Genomic DNA, 27,950 nt, shown 5'->3' with positions numbered 1-27,950 from the left:
AGATATATGACAAATCGATTTCATTTCACTGTGTCGAGAAGAGCTGCCTCTAACTAGTGACCGGTTAGACGGACAAAGACGATCAGTTCTGGAGAGACTGTCTTTAACCTTCTGGTAAAAGTGGTCGGGGTCTTCACTTTCTGAATTGATATTCTGAGAAAGTGAATGTGGAGATGTAGATAGAGGTGATTGGGGACAGGGAGAAATACGGGCTGCTGGGTTGGACGATTTCAAATTAGGAAGACAATAACCTAGAATTGAGAGTCCTCTATTTGGGTCTATCGAGCTTAGAAGGGTGCTGATGGGATCTCGAGGCTCTGTTAATTTTGAAGAAGCGTGAGGTTTTATTTGATAGCCTACTGTTTCTCGATTGCACTCGGGGAGCTTTGACGGTACGAAGAACCCCTTTTCCGGGTATATATATCCGCCAACGTATCCAGAGGTCAGAGCAAACGGACCAAGCCAGGTGGACGGTGAAAGAAATGATGTGAAGTTCAGTGTTATCGAATCCAGCTGCTCGGCTAGTTTGGTATCAGTGCTGGACGGTAGAGACTCCAGCGGAGAAGGAGACGGAGGAGACGGAGGAGGTGGAGGAGGAGGAGGTGGTGGTGTTTCTGCATTTGGCCCCGGGGACGAAATCTCCCGTTTATGTTTACCGGTGCTGACAACTGGCGAGCTGCCGCAATCACCAGAACCACAATCCACAAATTCCTCGAAGCTGCTGGAGTCAGGAACAAGATAGGAATGAGTGGAGGCTGGCCCTTCAGATGAGGACTGGACTCGTCGAGGAGTTGGCGATACCAACGGAGACCTGCCCCTTTCGAGTATTCGAGAAAGCAGAATCCTCTGGGAACAGGAGTTGACCTCCTTGTCTGAGAGTGTTATGGAAGTTGGGCGTGATCGGATCATAGCCATATTCCAATCCGGGTTTCTATACCGGCGAATCTCCGATTCAAAGCTAACGGAATATAATTCCGGGCATTTATTGTGGAGAGTCGCAGCAAGGGATAACAGACAGGATGTGTCAACCGCATACATCCTGGCCATGCCGTTCTTATATCATAATAAATGGGGAAACAGGGGCCATATCAACAGAGGCCCCGCTGTGGTCGTTGTTACCCTCAGGGCTGATCGCAGCCTATGTACTGAGAGGGAGACTCCTGCTGAAAGACCCCGTGAGGACTGGTAAGACTCCCCCTTCACTTAACTAGTTAACAACAGTTCCTGTGCATGCATTTAGTTAACATGGGTAGGCAAGCAGTTAACTAAAACTACCGGGGAGTCTCCCATCATTCGGGGAGAGAAATAGCCTTGTCCTGGAAACAGATCCAGATCCCAAGATCTCAGCAGAGAGTTTTGAAACTGTCGCTATATATAGTAGGATAGGGGATATAACGTTATAGATAGAGATAGTTATAATGAACTATGCACACCCTCATCAATGTGCCGTGTGTATGATGAGGTCGGTGCATCCCCTGTATACGGTACTTCGAGACAAGCACCTCAGCCGGTGCTGTTGGTATCTGCCAGGGTTGTTGAACAGTCATCCGTGGTTGCGTGTTGCGTGGACTGCGTAAGTCTGAATGTCAAATCTGTCATGATGTTGACTTTGGCACAATACAAAACGGCGGTATTACCGTATCATGGTTACATATGTTTCGGGTCCCGGCTACATGGGACACTTCTGTCACCTGCCAATCGATGTAATGCAACGTACAGTACCGTCACGTAAAATACCAGCTCCCGGCACTTGCTGTATTAGATACGCATGTCTTGGCAGGCTCAGGTACTCTCCACCGTCACGCAATCTGCTTTGCTTAAACCTCAACGTCCGCTGAGCCTCAATATCACTCTGTCCTGACTGCACCTCACTCTCTGCCCTCTGTTCCCCTCAACCTCAACCTCAACCTCAACCTCATTGTTTGGAACCTCTCACCCCAATTCTTTCGCTCTTGTCTCCTTGCTGCACCCTGCACGATTCGTCTTCCTCCTTCTACTGCTCTGCCTTTTATCACCCCCCGCTTTTCCTCTTCGCTCATTGAAACGCCATATAGAGAGAGCTGTCCTCTGTAGTCTTTCTCTGGCTGCACTGTGTACCTGTCATGCCTCACTGTTCGCTCCAATGACCGGCGTAGTCTCTGTCTTGTGAGACCTACTCGTCTGGTTAATTACCCCACGCCTCCGTCTACCGCCATTCCTGCCCCCGTCTCATCAGCGTCTGTCTCACCTTAATAGCTGCCACGTCTCTGCCCGATCATTACCACTTTTTGTCTCTTACTCATCCTTTTGCTGATTGTCGTCCTCTACTGCTATGGACGGTGATCTAAGCCTGTCGCAGTCCTTTGGGGGTCTGCGGATTGCTAATCCAGATGACTCCTCCGTCAAACCTGGAGACAAGGCTCCAAGTTCTGCTGGCACAACTTCACATCCCCCCCAAACAAGCTCGCCAGCCACAGCTGGTGACAGAAATCCTCCTCAGCTTGGCGCAAATATCAATACAGCCGCTAAAGTCCCCGATCCTTCCTCCCAGACCCAGAGCAACCTATCATCCGTAGCTTATGGATACGAGAACCCGCCGCAACAGCAATACTCCCAATATGCTGATCCCAAATCCCAGACCTCAAATCCCGCTCCCGCTCCCGCTCCCACTCCCGCAAGTATTGGCCACCCAATGTCAGCTTATTATGCGCAACCCGTTACCAATGGGTCGTCATCCAATATGGTCCCCCGGGAAGGATATCGACTTCGTACTGAATCGTCCCCCTTACCAACGTCTGAAAGTCAATCACGGTCCGATTCTCGCGGAGGATCTGCAGCCCTCCAAGCGGGAGTCCCTGTACAAGACAGTAGCCATTCCGAGAGAACCTACAAGCAAACACAGTTCCACAGCGGGAGCAGCCCGCTCCCACCCCGCCGGAGCTCCCGAGCGGCTCCTAACAATGGCGCTTCCCCTCTTTCTGGCTCCCCCTATGGAATAGAAAATGTTACACTGTCTAGTAGCGAGGAATGGCATGATCGTGGCGCGGCTGTTGGTGTGAGGCAAGAAATCGATGCAAATGGGAAACCGGTGTCGAGATACGTGAAGAAGGGTGTCAGAGACTTTTCCTTTGGTCGTACTCTCGGTGAGGGATCCTACAGTACCGTGGTTGCGGCTACAGATCGTCAAACATTAAAGGAATACGCAATAAAAATTCTCGACAAACGTCATATTATTAAAGAAAAGAAAGTGAAGTATGTTAATATTGAGAAGGATACGTTGAATCGACTGACCGATCATCCCGGTGTCGTTCGGCTATACTACACATTTCAGGATGAGCGATCCTTGTACTTCGTCCTTGATCTTGCGAGTGGAGGAGAGTTACTAGGTGTGTTGAAACGCATGTCGTCGTTCGATGAAGAATGCACAAGATTTTATGGCGCACAGATTCTGGATACCATTGACTACATGCACAAGCGCGGAGTTATTCATCGAGATCTGAAGCCAGAAAACGTGTTATTGGACAGTCAGATGCATGTAAAAATTACGGACTTTGGCACGGCGAAAATGCTAGATCGTCCAAAAAGACAGGAAGAAAATTCAAGCGGTATCCCCCAGATGGACTCGGATTTCCCTGATCAAGAAGACCGCGCCAATTCCTTTGTGGGAACTGCAGAATATGTCAGTCCGGAACTTCTCACAGACAAAAGCGCCTATAAAGCAAGTGACTTGTGGGCCTTTGGATGCATCATCTACCAATTACTAGCGGGACGACCCCCCTTTAAAGGCGCGAATGAGTATCAAACCTTCCAAAAGATCGTTGGTCTCGACTATGAGTTCCCACCGGGATTCCCAGCAGTTGCGCGCGATTTAGTGGAACGGCTACTCGTGCTTGATCCATCAAGACGGCTGCAAATGGAACACATCAAAAACCATGAGTTTTTCGACGGCATCGTCTGGGGCCGTGGCCTTTGGAAACAGAAAGCACCCCGTTTGAAACCTTATGTGCCTCCGCATCCTGAACCAATTAAACTAAATGGTTCAAACAAAGATGACAGTTTTCCATCAAATATAACGAAGATGGGTCTCGGATCATCAGGCAACTCAGGAAGTACAAGAAATTATCCTCGTCTTGTCACCGATCTCCCACCCCCCTCTCAACTTGATATTGAATGGTCGCCTGTTTTAACGCGGACAAACGAACGTATATTGAAAATGGGCAATTTGCTTGTCTTGTCCTCTCCAGCTCCTCATAACCAGCACGGCAAAAGTGGACACGGAGACGGTGGTGATGCTCCTAAGAAGTTTTCCCGATTCTTTGGAGGGAACACGACTAAGAAGCGCCACCGATTAGTTATGGTTACATCTGCTGGCCGTGTCATTATCGCACCCGCGGGTGGAGAAGAGAAGAAGGCCAAGATGGATATCTCGCTCTTAGCTCCCGGAGCTCAGTATCGAAGCACCACCGACGCAAAAGGTTTTTCATCGTGGGTAGTGGATACAGTAAGAGCAATTCCCTTCCCTAAGATTTACATGGTTTCTCCCCCAAGCTCCCTTTTAACTAACCTCCCTCCCCTCCCACCAGCGAGAAAAACACTACGTTTTCGAAGACGCCAAACCCTCCTCAAACGACGTTGCGTCCTCTGCCCTCTCCACCCAAGAATGGATAGACACTCTCGACCACGCTAAGGAACTAGCCGTCTTCCAATCGGCTAACAACAATAATTCCTCCTACGACGACACGCTGCGCGATATCTCGTCTGGCGTTTCCAGCAATGCGAACACGATTGACAATTCAGTCGACTTTGCTTCTGTAAACGTCAATTTGAATGCGCCACAGGCAGCAGGCGGACGGGCGACGCTGGTTAAGCATCATGGCGGCACGGGCGATGCGGAGTCGGTCAAAGGGAAGAAACGGTTTAGTCGACGGCATTCGAAAAATGGATTGTCGGCGGTCTTTTGACATCCCTTTTTTCCCCTCTTTTTCCATTTGGGTTTTGGTTGATTTTAATTTTGTTTCGGGGTGTTAGTATTTTCGTCCACTCTGTCGTTTCTTCTATTTTTTTCCTATATCAACTATTTATTTGCATTGTTTAGCTGCAGCGCTTCAGTCTCAGTCTCTTCCATTTTTTTTTCCTTTTCTTTTTCTTTTTCTTTTTTTTTTTTTTTCTTGCGTATTATTTTTGGTCTCGTTAGTCTTTTCTTCGTCTTTCCTTCTTCCATCCATCCCTCCATCATTTTCATCACCATTCATAGCTCTTCCTCAGGCATTTCACAGCGTATACAGCACCCCTCCATTTCCTATATAATATTCTTCTTTCTCTCTCTCTCATTCCCTCTCGTCAGTATGGGTATCTCTTTTGTCCCATACTCTATCTGGATTATCTTTTCCCCCCTCTCCTATCTCTAATTCATGACTCACTTTCACAACCGTTCTAGCGATGATTCATGATCTTTTTCATCCCCATTTTCCTTTCTCGAACCCCTCCTTCTCTGGCCCGCCTAAAATCTTAATCTTGGTTAATTAAAATATGTTTCACGAAGCGTTATCAGATCTATCTTCAACATCTTTTTCTCTTTTTCTCTCTGTTGTTCCAGCCTTTTTCTTTTCCTTTTTCTCCTTTTTTGTTTCGTCCTGCTTATTACCCACTTTGCATTTATGGCCGGAAATATAATAACGTATTTCACCACCTAGTCGATCAAACCACCTAGTTGATTGGTTTACCATCACAACCAGGATATCAAAGTAAATTAAACAACAACCGTATAGCTACATCCTCAAATTACATTATACATTATTCCCTGTATGCTGAGAGCATGTATGAATAGTATGTTCTATAACATCACGCTCACTGCAATGTGATAATGCCTCTGAAATTGAGAATATTTCTTGCTTTTTGATAATGAACATTGCAAGTTCAATTCTTCCCTCTATTTCCATAGAGTTTCTTGCATTTTTTTCCTGCAAATTGGTGGCATCGAGGTAAATGAGTTAGATAACTCAAAATATTTTGAATTGGTTGCTTCTTGCTCACTTTAGGTGCTCCCTTGTTTAAGAGTTTTATGTTAACTTGTAAAGCTCTATTTATTTACTAATAAATAATTGATGAGATCATTACCAAGTTCACTAAGTTGAACAGATATTTATACTTCATCCTGTTCCATGGCTGAAGCAGACAAATATGAAATATAACTTTCTGTTTATCAAAATATTCGCTGGAACCTCTCATCAGATCATCATGTTCGCAGTTGTTCAAGTGTTTCAACCCCTTAGCAGCAGCAGCAGCAGTTGGCGGCAGAAGAAGACGCAGAATACCATGAAATGTTTCAAGTCGCGTCATGGCAGGGGTTTATCTCTGTATCTGAAGAGTGACAGCCACAGGGTGTGTCTCACTCCATACCCTTGAAGAAACTCTAGCCTATCCTGTCAGAGTGCTGTCATCCCATGATATCAAGAGCTGTTGAGCTGTCGAACTTGTGTTTTCTCGCGCTGTGATAGGACCATGGCCCAGTGCCTTGGGTGGCTGAAGCGCTTGCCACTCTGCTAGTTGAATTGTATCTGCGTTCTGTATGGGGGAGATTTGATGAAGATGGGTTTGATGGAGGCTGAGCAGCTGTGGGCATGGACGAAATAGAGACATCCATTTGAGATGTTCATTCTTCTAATAAGAAGAAAATCGATATCTCTGACTCTGTTGTGTCTTGCCTCTTGTCTGCCGTCTGCATTCTTTCTGTCTATCCTGTTAAGTTATCCCTGGCGCGGGTAATCATAGATGCCATAGCTATAAACATCCATCCCAGGGATGCCTCGAGTCAGCTAAAAACATCCTAGGATTGCTGGCCCATCTCGCGTCTTTTCTTCTTCTTCTTCTTCTTCTTTTTTTTTTTTTTTTTTTTTTTTTCTTCGTTCTTCAGATAACCCTACCTAGGTTCTGTCGCTGTCCGGGTGTGAGAAGAGGGATTCCACTTCTCTGCACGATATTTTCAACACGATAACTAAATAACTACCAGCACCGCAACTTCTGGCCACGTCTTCTTCGTGCCAGGCTGAGCACTTATCACCACTCTCAAACACACTGTTCTCTTGTTCATACGCAATCACTTACATATTGATATTTTCTCTGGACTTAATACTCATCCCCTAATACACGTCCGCCCATACCCATACCATGTCCCGCCTCTTGATGCGATGCTCCACCGTTCTCGCCCCTCAATAAGCCGTGCTGCTTCCAACCCTCAACCACAGCCACAATTATCACAGCAACAACAAACCACAAGAGAAACAAGAACAACGCCAGCATCCACACCAACAAATAATACAGACATGGTCTCCCATCCGGACAACACCATTCGCCCCCCACTCCCACTCTTTGCTCCCCGCGCCCCCGCCTCCGTCGCCTCCTCCTCACGCGTCTCCCACTCCCAACGCCACCATCATGGCCATTCCCACTCCCGCTCCGTCCGCTCCCACCACGGCGGCTCGTCCCCGCAACCTCTCAATCAATTCCCCATCTTCGCCGCGACAGGTGATGTCGAGATCGTCATCCGCGCCTCCACCCAGGAAAGGCGCTATTTACTCCATCGTCTGATCCTTGCGCGCTGCTCTGGTTTCTTTGATGCGGGGACGAGTGAGGAGTGGTCGCGTGTGCAGGCGTTGAGGGAGATGCTGGAGGGTGATGATGGTCAAAGCAATGTTAATAGTAATGAAACTAGGAATGGGAATAGGGAGAATGCTCCTGGGGAGCGTGGGTTGGCCATTATCCCTGACGAGGATAGCGGTGATGGTGAACTGGTGTCGCATCACCGTCGTGTGTCATCTGCACCCACGAAGACGCGGTGGAGGTATGAATTGGATTGGGAGCACAGGGAGGAGGACGAGGTGCCAATTCTAGTGCAGAGGGTGAGTCCATCTTACAATATGGGATATATTTCTATAACAATACATATATCTGATGTAATTGCAGGCCCCATCCCAAAGCAACACAATCTTTGGCGGAAGTTATCGTCCACCACAACCCCCTCCCGCACGCACAAAACCCCCACCACCACACCAAGGCTTCTTCCGTTCTATCACAAACCTCACCGGCATCCAATCCGCCCTCCACCTCCCAAGCACCGCCACCACTTCGTCAACCCTAGCAACCAAATCAGCTCTCGATGAACAACCCCTGGACTCCACGATCCGCGACTACGACAACCTCTTCCGCGTCTTCTACAACTACCCTCCCCAACTAAACTCCATAAACATTGCCTCCGCCTATTCTGAATGTAAGTCCCTCCTAAACCTCGCAGACATGTACGATGCGCTCGCCGTTGTTGGTCCCCGCGTCGACCACCACCTCCTCCGCTTCTCCTCCCGCCTCTATAAGCAAATCGCAAAATACCCACCCAGCTACCTACGCCTGGGCTATCTGGCGCGCAGCCATGTAATTTTTGCGGAAGCCCTGATCCACGTCGTGGGCCAGTGGCCGGCTGCGTTGCCTCATCTGGGTCACACTTCGTACTCACCTTTACCGGACTCGGTGCTGGATCTCATTGAGGATAAAGTTGAGGATCTGGAGGACCTGAAGGCGCGCGTGGAGGGGAAACTGTTCCGGTTATCACTGACGACGTCCAGGGGGGAAAGAGTTAGTCCTACCAATGCGTATTTGGACTGGTTGGCCGTGTCGTTGTTTCGACAGTGGCTCGTGGAGAATGCCACGCCACCACCGCAGGGAATTATAAAGGCGTTGCCGGCTGTACAGGCCCGGGGTGATGGTGGGAATAATAATAATAATTACAATGGAAGTGTCGTTGCGAATAATGCATACGGCAACACTTCCACCGTCTCAACAACGAATAACAATGCCACTAATAATACACACGCAACCGCAACCGCAACAACTACGATGTTACCAACCACTAGCGCGGGCGCTGCTCCCACCACCACGACAACTAACAAAACCTCCTCCACCTCCAACACAACCACCCCCTCCTACTCTCCAGGCCGCACATACCGCCTCCTCGGCTCCCCCTCAACCCAAGTCTACCTCCCACACGACGAATTAAAAAAGTTCCTCAAACAGTCCCACTCACATTCCCACGACTCCCTATACTCGCGGGATAATCTGAAGCGGTTCGAGCGGAAGATGGATGAGATTAAGAGGCTTGCGCGAGAGATTGTGAAGCCGCTTATGAAGAATTTTTTGGAGTTGGATTTGAGGAGTTTGGGTGGTGGAGGGGAGGATGCTAGGGGTGGTGTGTTGTTGCCGTATTTGACTTGTACGAGGGTTGAAGAGGGTGATTATCCGTGGTAGTGAGCTGAAGTTCGTTTTGTTGGGGTTGGGATGAACTGGGATGCGGTGCATTAGGTGACGTGAGGTGAGATGAGGAATGCAATTGACTTCTTTCACCCCTTTACTCCTTTTTAATATTCTTCACATTCATCTTCCCTGTCAACATTATTCGCGCCTTTTCAGAGAGATTGAGTTTCTCAATTTGTTTTCATTTTCCATTTTCTTTTTCAATGTGTATCGTGCATGAAATGAATATATGATATACCCTCCTTTTTCATATGTCTTCCCCTTTTTTCACGGCCATACCCCTTTTCCACCACAGCAACCTCCCTTCCCCCACTTTACCTCTCTTATTATCTGCTTTTATGTCCTCCTTGTTTATCTCTTGATGAGTGAAACGCCATTGACATGACTCTTTCTTTTATCTTCTTTCTTTCTTTGCTTTTTTTTTTTTTTTTTCCTGTTCTACTCTACAACTTTGGTACAAGATGAGGGTATAAGATGGCATTATATGAAATGGAATCAGAAGTACAGGACATGTAGTTAGGCTGTTAGCTACGCAGCACGTTATATGTATGTGGGCACTTGGAATGATTGAGGGAGAAGAATGAATATAGAAGTGGAGTTTTTTTCAGCATATAGGTGTATGTTAGTTTCACTCCCTTATTGCATTGGAAAAGGGATCGGTCGTGACCATGTCATATCCAACAAGAGCAAGAGGTTATCTTTTCCAATTCAATTCTACATCTTAGAGTTATTCTATCCCAGCCACATGCACTAGGGCAATACATATCAACTACGACTCCGTAACAATGTTATAATACAATCAAAACAAATCTTCTAGTTATATCTTACAAAAAAAGTCCGCATCTTCCCATTATATCTCCTCCAATGGTTACCCTATGATTCCTCTTTTCCCCCAATAACCCTCTTCCCCCCCATCCACCCCCTCAATACTTCAGGCAATACCACAACCCCCCTACTCTCGTCCCACCCATGTTCCAACAACGCCGCAATGATCCTCGGCACCGCCATCGCCGTCCCATTGACCGTATGCGGGAACTTCGACCCACCACCATTACCAGCCTTCATCCTCGTCCCTAGCCGTCTAGTTTGGTAATCGGTGCAGATAGAAGCGGAGGTAACTTCACCCCAGCCGGATTCAATGTCAATGGTGGTATCCTTTGCATTAGCACGGGCATTGGCAGAAGTTGAATGCGAGACCATCCGAGAGGGAAACAAGACCTCAATATCCCGCTTGCGGAAAGCACTGGCGCCAAGGTCTTGCGTGGGCATCTCCAGCACGCGGCAGGGGAGGTTGAGCGCAGTGAGGATTTCAGTTTGTAGATCGAGGATTTCGTAGAAGAGAGATGATGTCGTTACCGATCCCTTTCCAATTCCACTGCCACTGGCCCCCTTAACAGGAGTCGTAGCCGTGCATCCATCAGTCCCCTCTGCAGCTTCATCTGGCACCGCCCATCCGAACAACTCCACCTTCGTAAACTCATGAACCCTATACAGCCCCTTTGTATCCGCCCCCCTGGCCCCAGCCTCCGCCCTAAAACACCTGCTAACCCCCACCACCTTCACCGGCAACTGGTTCGCTGCCATCTCCTGACCGGCAAATATAGCCGCAAGCGGAATCTCCGCCGTGCCCGCCAGACACCGTCCCGGCCGCCTCCTCTCGACATCCCTCTCACTCTGCTCGATGTGATACACCTGCTGCTCATTGTTCGCGTCGCGCGGTTGGAAACCGCATGCGTGCGCAATGTGCGAATAGACCAGAGACGGCGGGGAGATGGCCTGCCACCCCCGCCGTAAGGCGACACTGAGAGCATACTGAATTAGGGCTTGTTCGAGCAGGGCGGCTTCGTTGGTTAGGTAGTACCAGCCCCAGCCACTGGTTAGGGAGGCGCTGGTGAAGTTGAGGAGGTTGAGGGATGTGCCGATGGTGACGTGGGAGGTGTGGTGGGTTGGCAAGGGGGTGGTTGAGGGAGAGGTGGGGTCGTAGTTTATGTAGTTTATGAGAGATGGTTCGGGACCTGCGGGTGTCTGGGGACTGGTGAGGTTTGGGAGGGAGAGGGCGAGGCGTTCTATTTCTTTAGTATGGTTTGTTCGGGCTGTTGTTAGGTGGTTGGATTTGTCTTTGAGGGTTTGCGCGGAGAGGCGAAGGGAGGAGAGCTCTTCTTCTGTCTTTCGTTTCTGGGATTCTTCTATATCTGGATTGCGCGAGGAGATCATGAGCTTTGCGATGGAGGATTCAATCTGTTTAATTTGGCGGTGTGGTTCTCGTAGAGCATCCTGCAGCTCGCGGGATTCTGCGGACAGGCGCTGGATCCTATATGGGTATTGGGCCAGATCTGAGTAATTGCGGTCAATGCAGTTTTGGGAGTAGAGAGCGGCATTTTCGCGGATGTGTTTTATGTCTGGGATTGGTTTGGGGGCAGTAGGTGGGCGGGATGAGGTATTTGAGGAGAGTTGAGGATGGGAGCTGAAGAAGCCCCGGCGGAATGGAGAGCCAGTGAGTATTCGTCTGCTGTGTATTTTGCAAGTTAGACAGATGTAGGGAGGCCTCACTGCAGCCATTGAAAGTGACAGCATAACAGTGAGATGTTGCGGTGGGGTTGTTATCAATCTACGGAGCGGTTGGAGGCTAGAAGTTGAAGTTGAAGATGAGAAACTAAATATTTGTGAAGGGAAAACCCAGGAACTTCGAAGAGTCGATTTTAAAGATTCTTTCCCACAGAACATTGTTTTATTCTCAAAACTTACAACGTCAGTATATCCGATGTGTATTCTCTTGATTTGTTCAATTTATCTACTTAAATCATTGCCTCATATAAAGCTGTGAGGTGATAAAGATCCGAAAGAGAGAGCAGACTTGTTGATATCAACCAATCCCGGACAAGATTAACAAACGGGCTTGCGGAACGGGTATGAGATAGATAAGCAATTAAAGCTCCGAACATTAATAAGAAGAGCAGCACCAGTGACGTCGAAAGCAACCGACTGAAATGCAAGTCAGTTCAAGAAAAGGCACCTTTATCCAAGCCCAGTGCCATCGCGAGTCGCAGTCTGATTTGACCAGAAACCAAAATGTGAAACCTGCAAGCAGATATCCGCTTTCCCCCACAGATACCTCCAGCATTCCCCTTTGCATTATGGAGCATTTCTCCCAATCTCACCAACCCCTTTCCTCTCAAACAATAGTCAAATCAAAAGATCTTCATCTTTTGCTTCTTAATCCTCGCCCCAACCCCTCCAATCACCAGGACTGCCGCCACCAACACAGCCCACAATTTAACATGCAAGGCAGCCTTATTATAAGCCGTCTGCGTCGCAGCCGCAACCGTCGCTAGCTCCAACAGCAACACCACATACCCGCTGACACGATGATACTTGTAGATCTTCTTACCATTATCCACACTGCCAAAGACAGCAACAGGGAAAAAATACTGCGCGACGCCGACGGATGCCTGCAGGAAGATGAGGATGTAGGTTACCAGTCCTAGGATGCCGTGGATGGAGGTGAAGCGGTATTCTGGGTGTGCGGCTTTGCTTATCTCGATGATGACGAGGCCGCTGATGAAGCAGAGATTTGCGAGGACGATAAGGCCCCAGTGGGCTAGGGTGCCGGATCGTTTTTGAGAGGCGGTGTGGGTTGGCTGGAGAAGGAGGATGGCTTGGGTGGTTAGGAGGACGCCGGTCTGTTTTTACTCCTGGGCGTTAAGTTAGGATACCGCTGTATATTGACATAAAATAAATATATGGCAGAAGTTTGGGGGGGAGGGGGGGGGGGGGGGGGGAAAGGTGATTTTGAAGTGCATACTGGATGGGGGGAGAAGAATATGAGGTCTTGGGAGAAGATAGCGTTCCAGACGAGCGCAGCGAGCTGTATATTGATATTTCCGGTTAGGATGTGGTTCTTTCTGATATGTTTGATGTATATATTATCGTAGAGATGATATATGGATAGATAACTATATCCGTCTCATGGACTCACAATCCAGATACCCGCCTGGGCAATAGTTGCCGTACCTACATCGGTATCATCAGTAAATATAAGCAAAATCAACTAGGGTGTATAGCTTCATCTCCTACCTGTAATTAGATTAGTGACCAGAGCCTGGTCTTCCTTCTGACTGACGTCCCCTGGACGGCCCAGCAAAGGCTCCTGTTCATTACTGGAGCTGCTAATAGCTGTGGGGCACTCATCAGGGATCCCCGTGGCAGAGGCCATGATAATATGTGATCCGACGACAAGGATGCAGACGGGCAGCTGGTATGAGAAAGCGTATATAATATACGTAGCTGTCTATCTGATTCCCGACTAGATCATAGATGATGATGAAGGTGATGAAGATGATGAAGATGATGAATGTTGGAGTTGTTCAGTGTATGGCGGTGAGTAGAGGAATAAAGATGAGACAAGATCCAAGTCTCAATATTGAGTGATCTGAAGCGAGGATGAACACAGCAAATGCTGCGCCTGCAATCGATACGAGACCCAACTCAAGCATTTGCAATTGGCTGAGAAACGAGGCCAATGGGATTGTTCCTATTTGCTCATTGGGTTTTGGAACAGAATCAACGAGAATAAAATATTAGATACCTTAGTAATAATTTCCTTGTTTCATAATTCTTAGGTTTAGTTATTTAACTATGTCAACTGATGCACAGTTCTATGACATCAGATGAAAATGGGAGAATGACGTTAAGTAACTAATGAAAACAACTTAATTTAAAATTGCCCCTAACATTTGCTTGTTAACTTTATTATTATATTTATAATAACTTTATTTCACAGGACAGTTTTGGGAATAAGAGCTGAACCACCAGTTTACGAAGAGGCATTGGAGATCTCCGCATATTTAGAAGAACCTTCGAATGCTTGCACCATAAACTTCATTTAACATACCGGAACAGGAGTTTATTATTCCAGGGAGCATTTCGTTCATCTGTCCCAATTGTCAATCCCCACAGTCCCCACGCCATCGGCTGCAGTGCACCCAAATAAAGGGATTCATCTCCCCGCATCCTAACCAGCTGCCATATATTGTCGTCTCCGCTACTCTCAAACACCCATAAAAAATCATATGACAATCAATCCTATAAAAGAAATCGCCTCAGAAGACAGTAAATAGAATCAATAGAGGAAAAATCAAAACCAACAACCATGGAAATGCCCATCATCCCACCAGCCAAAAAGGTAACACCCCTTCTCACCCCCGCCGACATCGACTCAGCTTTTGCCTCAACAACCACAAACCTCGCTTCCTCCTCCCTAAACGCGGTCGTCCTCTCTTGCTCCGATGAGTACTTCGCCGCAGCTTCAAACCTCCTCACTCCAGGCACCCCCGTCCACCGACCAGGCGTCTTCATCCACACTGGCGCCTGGTACGATGGCTGGGAAACCCGCAGGCACAATCCAGAAGAGTATGACTGGGCTGTAATCAAGCTAGGTGTCGGCAGTGGTATCGTCGTGGGCGTCGAAATCGACACGGCGCATTTTGTTGGCAACTATGGTGAGAGCGTGGTTATCGAGGGTGCCCATATCGGCCCGGAAGATACCCAGGCGCAGACTGAGGTCGCGAAGCCGAACTTTGGAGGGTGGACAGTTATCTTGCCACGGCAATCCTGTGGTCCTTCGTGCCGGCAGGGTTGGCTGCTGTCAGAGCCCTCCGAACCCATTACGCACGTGCGTGTGAGGATGTATCCGGATGGTGGCTTTGCTCGACTTAGATTGTACGGGCATGCCGTACCCCCGCCTGCTCCAGCGGTAGTAATAGCAGGTGCAGGTGCAACGGCAGACCTGGAAGAGCTCTCTTCAGCGCTCATGGGAGGCCTTGTGGTTGCTGCTAGTAACCAGCATTACACACCCGCATCTAACCTGTTACTCCCGGGCCGGGGAAACGATATGGGCGATGGTTGGGAGACGGCTCGTTCGCGGACGCCCGGGCATGTGGATAGGGTAATTGTGCGGTTGGGCCTGGCAGGGACGATTGAGAAGGTGGTTGTTGACACAAAGGATTTCAGGGGCAATTTTCCGAGTGCGGTTAGGGTGAGTGGGTTTTTGAGGGCCGAGGATGGTGATAAGAGTAAATGGGACCCGAGGATTAATGATGAAGGGTGGGTGGATGTCGTGAAGGGGGATCAGCCGTGTAAGGCAGATACAGAACATGTGTTTGAGGGTGGGATGTTGAATAGAGAGATTGGTAGGAAGGTGTTTAGCCATGTTATGTTGACGATAGTGCCGGATGGTGGTGTGAAGAGGTTTAGGGTATTGGGGAGGAGGGCTGCGTGACGGGTTATTCGGCTGGTTGAGTTGTGGATAGGGGTTGGAGAGTTCACGTATGTATTGATTGATTGGGATACCCGAACCAACATTATACCTCAAATATGAAGAAACAATTTCATTTAATTCAGCGGTTGAAGTATTGTCATCTTATAGCAAGGTTTACAGCATATTGCTTCACCTATCACACCAATAACAGCCAACCCTCTTCAACCATCATCAAGGTTGAAAATTAAGAAACAGAAACAATTTGCAAAAATAAACCAATGTGCAGTAAAAGGAGGGTTCAAAAGAGGGAATTTGAAAATATAGGCGAAGCAATTCTCTATTTATAGTAACTAGTATTCAAGCTATTCCTAGATAATATCACATATAGGAATTAGGAGAGAAAAATTCTTGAATCACTTCAAGATATAAGCATGAGTTTAATAAGACAAAAAATAAAAAGAAAAACATAACAAAAAGCCCGTAAAGGTGCACTTCCTTTCCTATCATTTCCTCCCATTTCGTTATGCGGTAGTGTCCCTTCCATGCAGTTAGTGTATCATATCATAAGAATTAAGTGTGGTTGCAGAAGAAAGAAAAAAAAGAAAAAACAGACAAGAGGAAAAATGAGTACAAATCCCAGGATGAGAAGAAGGTCCATCCATGGCTGTTCATTAAAAGAAGTTGAGGAATAGAAAATGTAAAAAGAGCAAAGAGACAAACAAATGCCTTCTCTGGAAAGAAAATGAAATTAAGCCCTACACATGCGTTCCCCTTTGAAACGTAAAACAGAAGAAAATGATATCTTCAAGACAGAAAATAAGAGCATGGCATGCCTCCACACACCTGTGCCTCGATAGATTCCCGAGCAAAAAAAAAAAAAAAAAGAGGAAAAAAAAAACGCTTAATCCATTCATTCAATTGACTGTTCATTCCACAGACGCTGACCCTTCTTCACGCCCGTTCATCTTAATGGCAGTGCCCTCAGAAACAGCAGAGGCAGCAGCAGATTCTACAGCAGACGACGACGACGAAGTCGCCTGCTCAGAACTGATGCTGGTGCCCAGCGGCGGACTATGAGGTGGCTTCGGATTACCATTCCGCATAATTGCATAAAGATCCCCCGGGTTTCTCCGAATGGTCATCATCGAATTAGAATTGGAATTGCTGTCGCTGTCCTGCAATTGTTCCTCTTTAACAGAAGCTTGGTGTGGAAGTTGTATAGGCGGTGGCTTACGCCATCGCAGGGACCGCATTGGGACTTCTGATTCTAGTAAGGGAGAGAGGTAGCAATTAAGCATTGTTTTGAGTACGTCAGACCTAACCGGTTTAGCGAGGTAATTGTTCATGCCGGCATCTATGCACTTTTCGCGATCCCCTTCGATCGCGCTGGCAGTCATGGCTATAACGAGAATGTCATTGACGTTCGGGTCTGGGTCTTGGCGGATTCTGCGCGTCGCGTTGTATCCGTCCAACACAGGCATCTGCACGTCCATTAGGACAAGATGGAACGGGTTTCCCTCCGCAGATGCATATCTGAGAGCTTCTACAGCTTGTTGACCATCGCTAAATGCCTCGCACTCCAAACCCAAATTTCTAACGAAAGTGACTGCGATTTTTTGATTGATTGGGTTATCCTCAGCGACGCACACGCGAATCCCGGTGCGGGGGATAGATTTGAGATCCCGTATTGAAGACCTTATGCCGGTCTGTGTCTTCTCTCGCGAGCCGTCTTGAGACCAATGGGTCTTCACAACCGCACCCTTCGGGGCTTTGCTAAAGACCAATGTAAAAGTTACAGTCGTGCCCACTCCTTCCTCAGATTGCAGCCAAATTTTGCCGCCAAGCACATCTTCTATTATCGCTTTGCAAATGCTCAATCCAAGCCCACTTCCTCCAAAAGATCTCGCAGAGGAACTGTCGGCCTGGGAGAATGGCCTGAAAAGCCGGACCAATTGCTCACCGGGAATTCCAATGCCGGTGTCAACAACCTTACAAGTAATACGGATGCGGCCGTCCTCTTCATCGGAAGCGTTGGCTTTCACTGTAACTGAACCTTGTGGTGTAAATTTGTAGCTGTTGCTCAGCAGGTTCATGAATATCTGGTGGAGACGAACAGGATCTCCCATAACCAGCAAATTCGGATCAAGCTCATCCAAATCCTCGATCGTCTGAAGCCCGCGGTGGCGATGCGTAAAACAAAGAGCACGAACAGCTTCCATGATAGTGTCCCGGAGGTTGAGCGGAATGGCCGCAACTTTCATTTTACCCGCCTCAAGTTTGGAGAAGTCGAGAATGTCATTGATTAGAGTTAATAAAGTATCTGCGCAGACGCGAATGGATTCGACATAGCCGTTCTGCTCGCGGTCCAGATTGGTCTTCTTAAGTAATTCTGTTAAACCTATAACTCCGTTCATTGGCGTGCGTAAGTCATGGGAAACGTTAGCCAGGAAAATTGACTTGGCCTTAGCAGCATCTTCCTTGAGCTTAACGTTATGCTTAGCTTCCGCTTCCGCAACTTTGGATTTTCGTTCCGCTTCTCTGGCATGCGCCAAAGCACGCTTTTGCGCCTCAACCATAGCAGCATTTGCGGCACTAGGGAACCCGCGTCAGTAAGTGGTAAAAAATGGCAAACGAAACGAAACGTCTTGAAAACAAAAATTGTCGGATAAACATTACCTAACTTTACTGGCGTTTCGATAGAGGAAAGCGTTCGCCAGCGATATCCCGATTTGATTACAAACAAGACGCAACACAACCAAATTACGCTGTGTAAACGAATTCGGTTTACCTTCGATGTGGATGACACCAAGAAGGTTTTTGGCTTGGATGATAGGTAGTGCGATGACAGATCTCCCTTGAGGGTTTCGAGCCGCGTACGCATCACTGACGTTGGAGAAGCGTTCATCGTCAATAACGTTATGGACCAGAACCGGCTCTCTCGTCCGCAGAGTATAATGTGTGATTTGCTGCGCCATTTTATCCTCAACTTCAGAAAACGGAAGCCCATCGGAGAAAGCAACCTCTCCGTTTTCTTGGTCACCAGCAGCGGCAACCAGCCAGCCATATGGTTCGAAATCTGTGATTACGAGGGCAATTTCTGATCCGCTGCAGGACTCGAGTATTATGCCAACCATTTTTTTCAGTAGTTTGTCTATATGCAACTCGGAAGACATGACCTGACTAAATTCAAGGATACTTGACAAGTCGATTATATCTAATAAATATGCGGTTAGAATGACCATCCTGATGGTATATGTGAATTGCAAACATTACCTAAGCCGAGCCCAGATATGTCCAGAGAGTGCTGATCAGTACGTTCCTCGTTCTCCTCTAGCCATTCCCGATTGCGCTGATCTTCAAGTTGTCCATTCATTGGGTTCGTTGATGGCTCCGCACTTCTCGTGGGGACATTGATTACTGAATCAATAGTTTGACAAGCCGCGTTACTGACCCTTGAGGTGGGGGGTCCAACTCTTAGGAGCCATTCATATTTTTCTGAAAGCTGTCTAGCTTTCCCTGTTGCGCTTATGGTATTCCATGAGGTAATAGCTTGCCGCAACAAATACTGTGCAGCCCGCTTAACGCCACGGCGAACAAGGAAGTCGACTTGGAGTTCGAGAGCGAGCGCTTCCTCCAGAGGCCAGTTATGCAACTGGGTATGGTCGAGTGCCGCTTCGAAGGCTGGAAGGGCTTTCTGGAAATTCCCCGATGCCTCACAAAGTACACCTTCCAGAATCAATGACCACATACCATAATTGGCGTCGCAAGCGCTGGCTTTGTAGTCAATCTCCTCTTTGTACTCGATGGCCTGCCTGATGGCGTCTTCGCGTCCAGGTCGTGATGGATCCTCAATGTGGAGGCTGAGTAGTGCTAGCGAAAGGTAAAATAACGTATGAGTGGAAGCACGAAGGGACCAGAGACCGGGCAGAGTCTTTGTCATTTCAGTGGCGATCTCCACCACCTTTTCATGATGCCCGTAAAGGTAGAGGGGTATGACGCTCATCGCACGATACATATTTAAGGTGTGAGAGTTTAATTTATGAGCAGCAAGGTACTTCTCACTGTCGTGCTGTCCGTCGGATAGTATATGATCTGCGGAGTGGGTAAAAGTCTTCCCTTGAAGAGCGCGGGCGGCTTGTCTGAAAAACAGCGTATCAGCAACTAAGACACATTTCCCAAAAGTAGGTATCATCAAAATACTAGAAAGATGAAGCCTACCGGACAGAGATGATATAGACCCCTCCACGTGGGTCGTTTTCCCAATCGCAAAGTTCTTCTGGACCATAATTGCACAGAGCCTCCAGCTCACCTAAATCATGACCCAGACAAAAACGAGTGAATACCATTGCGGATATGTTCATGAGAATCAAGTATCTTTCACCCATCAAAAACGCAGCTTCCGTCGAACCCTCGAGAAGTGGTAACGTCGTAGCCATAGGCACCCTCATATGATTGACAAAAAAGTTATGGGCGGTAACAGCTCGAGCTGGAATCCATGGTTCATCGTAACTCTCCATGAACTTAACTGCAGCATTGCTAAGCTTAATACCAAGATCTAGATCCTTGTATCGACTCATAGCAATCATGGCTATGTAAGTGCAAAGGTAGGCGATTTGGACAAACGATCCGCGAAATAGATAAATATTCATCATCTCAATACCAAGCTGGAGAAATGTCAACGGCTCTCCCCAGATACACACTCCCATGGCCTCCCCCATCAATGCTCCCAGGGCAATCAAAGACGGATCTTCACTAAGCGGTGCAGAAAAAACGACATCAAGATCAGCTGCTTTCAGATACGCACTGAGTTTCGCGTACGACTCATCGCAATCTTCCCAAGAGCTGGACCTGTTGATTTTCACGCCCAGCTCTTCCATGCTTGTGAGCAGCGCCTCCAGGGCGCCGGAAATATCACCGACTTGTGCGCGTATCCTACTTTTCAAAGTCCATGCTCTCGCTTTGCATGAAGGTGTGTGTGCACGTTCAAAGACGATGGAAAGTATATCCATGGCTTCGGCGGGCTTTCCATTAAATATAAACATCTCTGCTGTTTGGATATGGAGTTCTCGTGTTTCGTCGTAGTAAACATCTCTTGCATCGATATCCCATGGATCATCTTGGAGAAGGTAAAGACAAGCTTGAAAATAGCTTAGAGCGGTAGATTTCGCTCCAGATCGGGAAGCAGTGAGGGCAGCGTGGTATAAAGCATCTCGATATTTTATCCGCTCAGGAACTTGTTGTTTGATTAATCTTGCTGCGGAGCGAATATGTTGAGCTCTCGAATATAGTGAAGCACTGTCAGTTGGGCCATATTTCATTATGGTCTGCGCAGCAATAAAATGCATCTTCTCTTGGTTATGGCACTCCCTCATAGTTGTAACCGCTTGAGCATAGCGATCATGAGCAAACCTGAATTAAACCAGTTTAATTAGTTCTTTAGAACAGAAAGCTAAGCCATAAACGCAGGGGGCAAGGAAAAAAGTAAGTAAGGACTTTACCTAAATTCATCATCAGTTTCGCCTGGGAGTATAATGTATAGTTGAAGTAAGTGCTGAAGGCCCGAAACAATGCCTCGTTTAGTCTGAGTCAGAGGGGTTCGACGAGGACAAGTTATATCTTCCTCATCCTCTCCGCCCCGGGAGTATAGAAACTCTCCAGAGAGTAATCTCTGAACTAGCGTGAAAGAGAATGGACTTCCCAACAACGCAGCCCACAATAAGATTGAGCGGGATTCCGAGGGAAGTTCCTGAAATCGTTTAGCAATGAAATCTATTCCAATGCCTTGACCATAACTCGGAGCAACAAATTCGGAGAATATCCTGTCCAAGTCGTACTGCCAAGCAGAATCTCTCCAAGAATACCAAAGGCAGTTTTTCTGATAGCAGGTCTCGAGCATCATGCGCATGTAAAATGGAACTCCCTGACTCTTTTCTAAAACAACAGCGGCAAGGGGTAGAAGTTCCTTGCTAGCAGCTTGGTGCATCGTGGCAGCCACATATTCGAGAACTTCATGCTCACTCAGCCGGGCCAATTCTATCCTGGTAACATTGGCCATGTCGGTCTGAAAAAGTGCCTTTAATTCCGGTGAGTTTATTTCTTCCGGTCGACTTGTGATCATAAGAACGCATCGGATCTTTTTATTGATAATCTCGAGTAGCAAATGAACGCTTTCGGCGTCGGCATATTGAATATCATCTAAACACACGCATATCAATTTATGGAATGACATAACCCTCAAGGTTTCAAGAAGTGTATCGGCGAATCTGAGCATTGCACTCGACGACGGGTCATTATAGAAATCCTTAAATGTCTGACCGGCACTTAGACTGATAAACTCTGCATTTTTGGCATGGAATGATCCCTCAGGCCCTTCCTTAAGTGCAGGTAATGGGCTAACGGACTTCAAGAAGTTCACAGGTTGGCTGGTTTGTTTTAGGGAGTATATCAAGTTTTCTGGCAGCCCAAGTACTCGATGGAGGGATAACCATATAGGCTGTAGCGTTGAACGTATTGAGGTGTGATATTCAGAAGAAACGTCACGTTCTGAAAAAATCTGACGTAGAAGACTGGCAAGAATTTTAAAAAACGGTTCGAAAGGGATCCTTCGCGAGCGATCTAGACGGGCAACGGCAACATAACCATTCTTACGGATCTCCGGCTGTAGTCGGTTTATCAAATCTGATTTTCCAAGGCCAGCAACTCCCGATATGCTTATCACCTCGCAACGTCCACTTTGGCGGTATTTTGCCGTTACTTTCCGCCGCCCTAGACTTGCAAGTGAATCGAATTGGCCGAGACTAACCAGACTGGAAGACACGAGGCCTTCACGATCATTGGCATCCCCGCCAGTCCTCAAATCAATAGAGCTTTTAACTCGATTGGAGATAAGGAGCGTTTTTTGGCTTGAGGAGGAATCTCCACTACGGTTCAAGTCTTGCATTGATGTATGTGTGAAAATATAAGGCGCAGCTGTAGAATTGGTCTTTGAGCCGGCGATACCATATGATCCAGAGTCACTCGAGCCATCTCCTGTTTCGAGACCTTCTAAGCGACTATCGGAAAGAGACGAGTTTGAACTAAGGGCATAAAGAGGGTAAATATTTGACTTGGAAGAGGCTTGCGTTATAATAGCCTGCTGACGTTTCTGGACTTTGTGGATAATTTCGAGGATCTTTTCATGCTCTTCTTTCCTGCCAAACATAGTTGCTGGCAGTGCAAAGAATGAAGAGACATCGCGTTGGGCTATGACGAAATTCTTCAGTCCCTCACGATCACCATCTCCGAGCAGCCTTGAGATTTGTTGAAGATCCCATTTCACCGAGGAGATCGTGTAGTATCTATCATCGATCTGTTTTTGGGTCATCTTTTGTATAACAGCGGAGGCTGCGTCCGGCACATCCATCCTTTTGTGAGATACCATAGGTAATTGTTTCCCAAGAACATTTTGCACCACTTCTACAGGATCACTGGCTTCGAATGCAGGTTGTCCTACAAGCATCGACCAGAACATCACACCAAGGGCGTATATATCAGTACGACTATCGGGCTCCGTTGGTAATCTCCCAGTTTGTTCTGGTGCTATGAACTGTAGCTTATTTTTCACGCCCAACTCGCGCGACAAAATCGACCATCCTTCACTTAGTGCATTATCGAAGGATCTAGCGCCATTTCCCGTAGTCACAATTTTCACGGTGCCTGCCTCGGAGTTGAAATGGAAAGCATCAGGTCTGATTTCTCCATGTATGCATTTCAGTCCGTAATGTAACAACTCCAGACATTCGCAGGCACCGATGGCAAAGTCCAAGAAAGTCGCAATGGGGACCTGGATCCCCGCAGTTGACGACTCTGTCATGCTGCCTCCACCATGTACGCAGAAAAACGAGGGCCCAAAGCCTACAAATTCTCTCAGGGAATTTGGACCCAGTGCCTCATAAATAGTGACCAATAACGGTCCTCGATCCCCCGGCTGAGGATTCATACGAATCATATCAATAGGACGGACGGTATGCTGGCATTCCGGATCCGACATCTGAATAATCGACTTTAGAGTGTGGAACTCGCGTTCTAGCCTGATGACATGGCTTGAGATGCGAGCCACAACGGGTATCCACGCAGGATCGTGTTCATCATCGTTACGGGAGGACGAAACATCGCTGCTCGATTCGCTGAGGCTATTTCGCCAGTGGTGTCGAGAGTGGTATCTGTTTTCGAAGCTGGGAGAGGTATGCGAGGAGGAGAAATCTTTGGATCGAGAGAAATTGGAAGGGCTGAAGATGGGGGTATCAGAATCTGGAGCAAGTCTGACGCCTGTAACATGCCAGTGGTCGTAGGATGAGCGAAAGGGTCTTGAATTCTGGTCCCACACGTAGCCAGGTATCTGTGCCAAGCGCTCGAATAGGCGTTCTGTGGGAAGAGGTAGCTCTTCCCCAAGGATATAGCTGTCGTCCATCGAGGGCCGGCTGGGGGGCAGGGTGGGGTATATATAGGGGATTCTTTAACCGTGTAGAAGAGAGCGGTAAGCCCTGCTCAATGCATCGTTCGAGTGCGATTAAGAGAAGTATGGTAAACAGCCGGGAGACGTCTAGTACCACTGAGGTGAGGAGTGGTCATACCTTGAACGGCCTCAGTGTTGTCTTCATAAATCAGGAATCAGGAAGAGTTGGTGTGAAGCGAAGAAGTTGGACAGCGGCTTTCAAAAGTTGTATGTTGTAACCAGTCGTTAGTTGTAGGTCAGGACAATCAGCATGCTCCCAGTCGAGTTTAGGCATGGCTGGTTGCAACTACTTTAAATTGCCAAGGGCCTCCTTAGGCAGCGCTTGCCTCCGTTGCCAGCAACTGACTAACTACGAACTTAACTAACTAGTTAACTAACTAGTTAACTAGTATGTTAATTAATAGTTAAGTGCTGACCTAACCCAAGGAAGCTTTCCAACGCTTTAACTAGTAAATAACTAGTTATTTGTGTGACCCATCAACTTGTTTGTATTTTATTTTATTAATATATATTTTATTTTTCCTTGATTAATCTCTTTTCCAGAGGTCATTTTCCGATTCCTGTGAGAACCCATGCGCTAGCTTGGCAACAACCAATTAGAGCACACTTCAATAGACAAATGATTAATTCCACTTCTTGATATAATTAGTTACAATACAAGTGTGATGACATTCTTCCAACCTTGCAGTCAACGAGTCAGAACCCAGTTTTCACCCATCAGCATATGCGGAAGGGGGAACTCTGCACACAGCAAGCTTCAATGGAAACCCTAGGTTAGTGGCAGAGTAGATAAGGTGAGGAGAATAGTTATTTTAATCTTCCAAGATCGATGCGAATGCCAGCCCCTCTTGATCTACGGAGAACTGCACAGATTCAGATGAACTCTAAATATTCAGGATCAGGTCATGTAAATGATGCTAGAAGAATCGTTTGCTGCACTTCTTCACCTCAGCCTGCTTAATGCTGCTTGATATGGTGATACATTATACCTATATACCGTGCTCATTGTCAAGATCTGCATGTCAAATTCGCAGCCTCTAAAGATATCGTGTTCTGGGCTAGACAATGGCCCGTCAAGACATATGTATAACTTTTGAAACAAGGCTGACATAGTTGCGAAACAGGAGAAAGGGAAGAAATCACCTATCATTGACATTCTGATGCATGGAAGGCCATGCACATTAATCTTTCATTCTTGAAGCAGAAGTGGAGGAAACAACAGTTATTCGGTAGAACCTCTGGAGTATCATCCGTTGCAGCTGCCATTGCTCGAAGCGCCAATTTTCAAGGCTAAATATAGCCACAGCTGCATCCTTGAGGCCTGGAGACTGACGGGTGTTGAGGTTTGGTCTGCAAGGCCAAATTGGCAGCTGGAATTTGCATGCAGGAGGTCAGGGATGTTGTCAATCTTTTTCGCAGCATGCCCTTTGCCCTCCCTGATAGCACTGCAATTAGCCAAAGAGGACCTCCATTATTAGACACTGGGGAAAATGAATGGAAATGAAAAATTTATCATGAGTGACAGCAAGAAAATTAAAAAGGAAAGAAAAGGAAAGGAAGAGTAAATGAGGGATTTCCCTCTTGTTTGCAAGAGTCCTGTGGAAAGACTAGAAGCGAAGAACAGGCCTATCACCAAATGAGGAAGAGAAAGAGAGAAAAAACCAAGAGCTGCTTCTCGCATTTAACAATTAGTTGCGAAACAAAAGCCATCCCATGATGTAGTTATGTGTCTGATGACAGTTCAATTTGAAGTCGTACGTAGCGTGGAGAGAACTTCAGATACAGCCTGGAGATGTTCATAAATATCCAACCAGACATGCAACTCTATTGTGATTTGAATGTATGCTCAATACCAATCAGGAGCTTTGACTTTTGTACCCCTCGTTGATAAAGTTTCAGGATTCATTATCAAATTGATTGGATATCTCTGCAATTAAAGCAGTTCTGGCGTTGAGCTAAAGGATCGGGGAAAACCACATCCGAAGATAGCCTTGTTTCTTGCGTGGGATGGGAATGGGGGTTTCATGACGGAGAATCTGGTGTTTTGAGGAGAAGAATACAAGCGCCGGCCTAAGCCTTGCACATGAAATGCAGATCTAAAGTAGACTGCAAGTCCGCTGGCGTTTAACTAGTTATAACAACGGAAGTATGTAGAGCGCGTGTAAATGCATAGCTACGCCCGGTTTGAGCTAGGATTGATTCTTGAGCGGAGGGCTGCCTGGTTTCTAGAGCTAATCGTTAATTTCGTCCCAGAACATATCCAAATCAACATACGTAAAATAGAGTACTTCAAAAATGGAGTTCGCAAGATTTGCAAAAGAAATTCTGCATTTCAAGTACCCACTCCCAAGAGCCTCGCCAGCAGTTAGGACCTCAACTCAACTCAAGAATTGGATCTCTTCAACAGCAACGCCCCTTCATAACCACGTAATTTCCCCCGCATATACCAATTTTCTGACGTAGTAATATTTTGGCACATTCCTTGTTCTCAGTATAGAACTAAATAAAGGCCAGGTCTATGTTAATTGCAGGTTTGTCAATGACCACCTTCATAGTGTTCTCCAAAATTTCTCTAGAGATCGAATCTTAGATTTCCAGTGACTTGAAATAAATTTGTCCTTGAAATAATCGGGACAACTATCAGAGGATTTAGCCAGAGTTGTTCAGTGCATTTGGGGAAGCTGACGACTATCGCCCATGACCAAATATTTGTACTCCAAGCCCCATGAGTTTTCGAAGTAACCTGATGAACTTCAGGGTTCCGGCATGTAAGCGAGGTCATTTTATAGCAATAGATGGCTTGGTGACTCCAAAAGAGATTAGGAATATCAAAAAGAAAATCATACTAGAAGAGAGTTAACATATTGAAACTGCAACCAGTGAGTCTGATTACTGTGTTTACAGACATTTTGGTTGATTTTCAGCTCAAATCCTCAGTGTGACATTTCGCCGTTTTCAGAACTGAGTGAGGAGCAATACGTCAAGTCCAAAACCGAGTATCTAGGACAAGATTTCAGAATTTCACCCTTACCAGTATAAAACAGCCATTTTACATAAACTGTAAAGATGCTAAGAGAGTAAGTACTCTTCATAATCCTTTTGACTTTCTTTGCAGCGAATGTCCTCACATTCTGAGCTTCGCAAGTGAATTTGTAAATTAGCTGAGAAACATCATTGGTCCGGGCCTTGAAATTGAACCGGGAATGAAATCGTCCACTTCCCAAATCATTGGATCGTTCTCAAGAAGTCTCTGCATCTCCAATCCGAATATAAATACGAGTATGCTCAACTTTGAGTCTCATCCTCAGGCGACCCACTAACAACATACTGAGCGGTATTGCTAGATTATTCAATGGCGAGTCATACACTAGAGTCGCCTTTTGCCGCGAATACGGATTTTCAATGGAACCAACAAGCTGGTGTCTGGTTCCATTCTTGTCCTGGCAAATCAATCCTGGGGGTTGTCATGCTGGAAAGGGGCGCGAAGGAAGCCGAGAAAGGCAACATGTAAGTGAAGACGCTAGATGGTGGCGACTTGCCACTGGAAGGAGAGGTCCGAGGGGATACCATATAAAATAATGATACGTGGCTTCGCATTTCGACGTCAACAGCAAGGACAATATCGATGAATGGTTTGAGAATGGCCACATTATCAGGACTCTGTCCGAAGCGAAGCCAACCTTGTGACATTGCGGCGCCAAAGATTTGCTTGATATGTAGATTGATTTGAGATGATCACCCATGCAGATTGTTGTCAGGCGCATCGAAGGGAAGAAAAAAGAAAATGATACAGCGTTCTCTCTCTCTCTCTTTTTTTATTTTTTTTATTTTTTTTATTTTTTATTAATTCACTCAAACGTTTCTCCATTCTTCACCACCGTCCCGACCTGCCGATCCATTACCAGTCTTACGCTCTTTTGA

General features: G+C 46.9%; 8 protein-coding genes across 8 annotated transcripts; 4 read left to right on the top strand and 4 right to left on the bottom strand.

The window, feature by feature from the left end:
- Window positions 1-20: 20 nt before the first annotated feature.
- Window positions 21-1,047, bottom strand: PAAG_12344 (hypothetical protein; the record flags this gene model as incomplete). The annotated part of the gene is made up of 2 exons (XM_015847845.1): window positions 21-53; window positions 109-1,047. The coding sequence occupies 2 exons, from the start codon at window positions 1,045-1,047 to the stop codon at window positions 21-23; spliced, it is 972 nt and encodes a 323-aa protein (XP_015702536.1).
- A 1,264-nt stretch (window positions 1,048-2,311) lies between these two features.
- On the top strand, window positions 2,312-4,940 carry PAAG_07148 (serine/threonine-protein kinase ksg1; the record flags this gene model as incomplete). The annotated part of the gene is made up of 2 exons (XM_002790866.1): window positions 2,312-4,480; window positions 4,563-4,940. 2 exons carry the CDS (start codon window positions 2,312-2,314, stop codon window positions 4,938-4,940), a joined length of 2,547 nt encoding a protein of 848 aa, XP_002790912.1.
- Window positions 4,941-7,166: 2,226 nt separating this feature from the next.
- PAAG_07146 (hypothetical protein) lies at window positions 7,167-9,273 on the top strand (the record flags this gene model as incomplete). Its single annotated transcript, XM_015846142.1, has 2 exons — window positions 7,167-7,877; window positions 7,942-9,273. 2 exons carry the CDS (start codon window positions 7,167-7,169, stop codon window positions 9,271-9,273), a joined length of 2,043 nt encoding a protein of 680 aa, XP_015700577.1.
- Window positions 9,274-10,152: 879 nt separating this feature from the next.
- Window positions 10,153-11,838, bottom strand: PAAG_07145 (seryl-tRNA synthetase synthetase; the record flags this gene model as incomplete). The annotated part of the gene is made up of 1 exon (XM_002790863.1): window positions 10,153-11,838. One exon carries the CDS (start codon window positions 11,836-11,838, stop codon window positions 10,153-10,155), a length of 1,686 nt encoding a protein of 561 aa, XP_002790909.1.
- Window positions 11,839-12,467: 629 nt separating this feature from the next.
- Window positions 12,468-13,492, bottom strand: PAAG_07144 (hypothetical protein; the record flags this gene model as incomplete). The annotated part of the gene is made up of 4 exons (XM_015846141.1): window positions 12,468-12,959; window positions 13,082-13,144; window positions 13,256-13,290; window positions 13,354-13,492. 4 exons carry the CDS (start codon window positions 13,490-13,492, stop codon window positions 12,468-12,470), a joined length of 729 nt encoding a protein of 242 aa, XP_015700576.1.
- Window positions 13,493-14,428: 936 nt separating this feature from the next.
- PAAG_07143 (allantoicase) lies at window positions 14,429-15,556 on the top strand (the record flags this gene model as incomplete). Its single annotated transcript, XM_002790861.1, has 1 exon — window positions 14,429-15,556. The coding sequence occupies one exon, from the start codon at window positions 14,429-14,431 to the stop codon at window positions 15,554-15,556; it is 1,128 nt and encodes a 375-aa protein (XP_002790907.1).
- A 905-nt stretch (window positions 15,557-16,461) lies between these two features.
- On the bottom strand, window positions 16,462-23,984 carry PAAG_07142 (two-component sensor protein histidine protein kinase; the record flags this gene model as incomplete). Its single annotated transcript, XM_015846140.1, has 5 exons — window positions 16,462-18,127; window positions 18,212-18,749; window positions 18,809-19,674; window positions 19,754-20,944; window positions 21,034-23,984. The coding sequence occupies 5 exons, from the start codon at window positions 23,982-23,984 to the stop codon at window positions 16,462-16,464; spliced, it is 7,212 nt and encodes a 2,403-aa protein (XP_015700575.1).
- Window positions 23,985-27,381: 3,397 nt separating this feature from the next.
- Window positions 27,382-27,716, top strand: PAAG_07141 (hypothetical protein; the record flags this gene model as incomplete). Its single annotated transcript, XM_002790859.2, has 2 exons — window positions 27,382-27,536; window positions 27,641-27,716. The coding sequence occupies 2 exons, from the start codon at window positions 27,382-27,384 to the stop codon at window positions 27,714-27,716; spliced, it is 231 nt and encodes a 76-aa protein (XP_002790905.2).
- Between the last annotated feature and the right edge of the window lie 234 nt (window positions 27,717-27,950).

Source organism: Paracoccidioides lutzii (assembly GCF_000150705.2).
Source record: "Paracoccidioides lutzii Pb01 unplaced genomic scaffold supercont2.22, whole genome shotgun sequence".
Classification (NCBI taxonomy): domain Eukaryota; kingdom Fungi; phylum Ascomycota; class Eurotiomycetes; order Onygenales; family Ajellomycetaceae; genus Paracoccidioides; species Paracoccidioides lutzii.
This window is presented reverse-complemented; position numbering and strand designations above follow the sequence as displayed.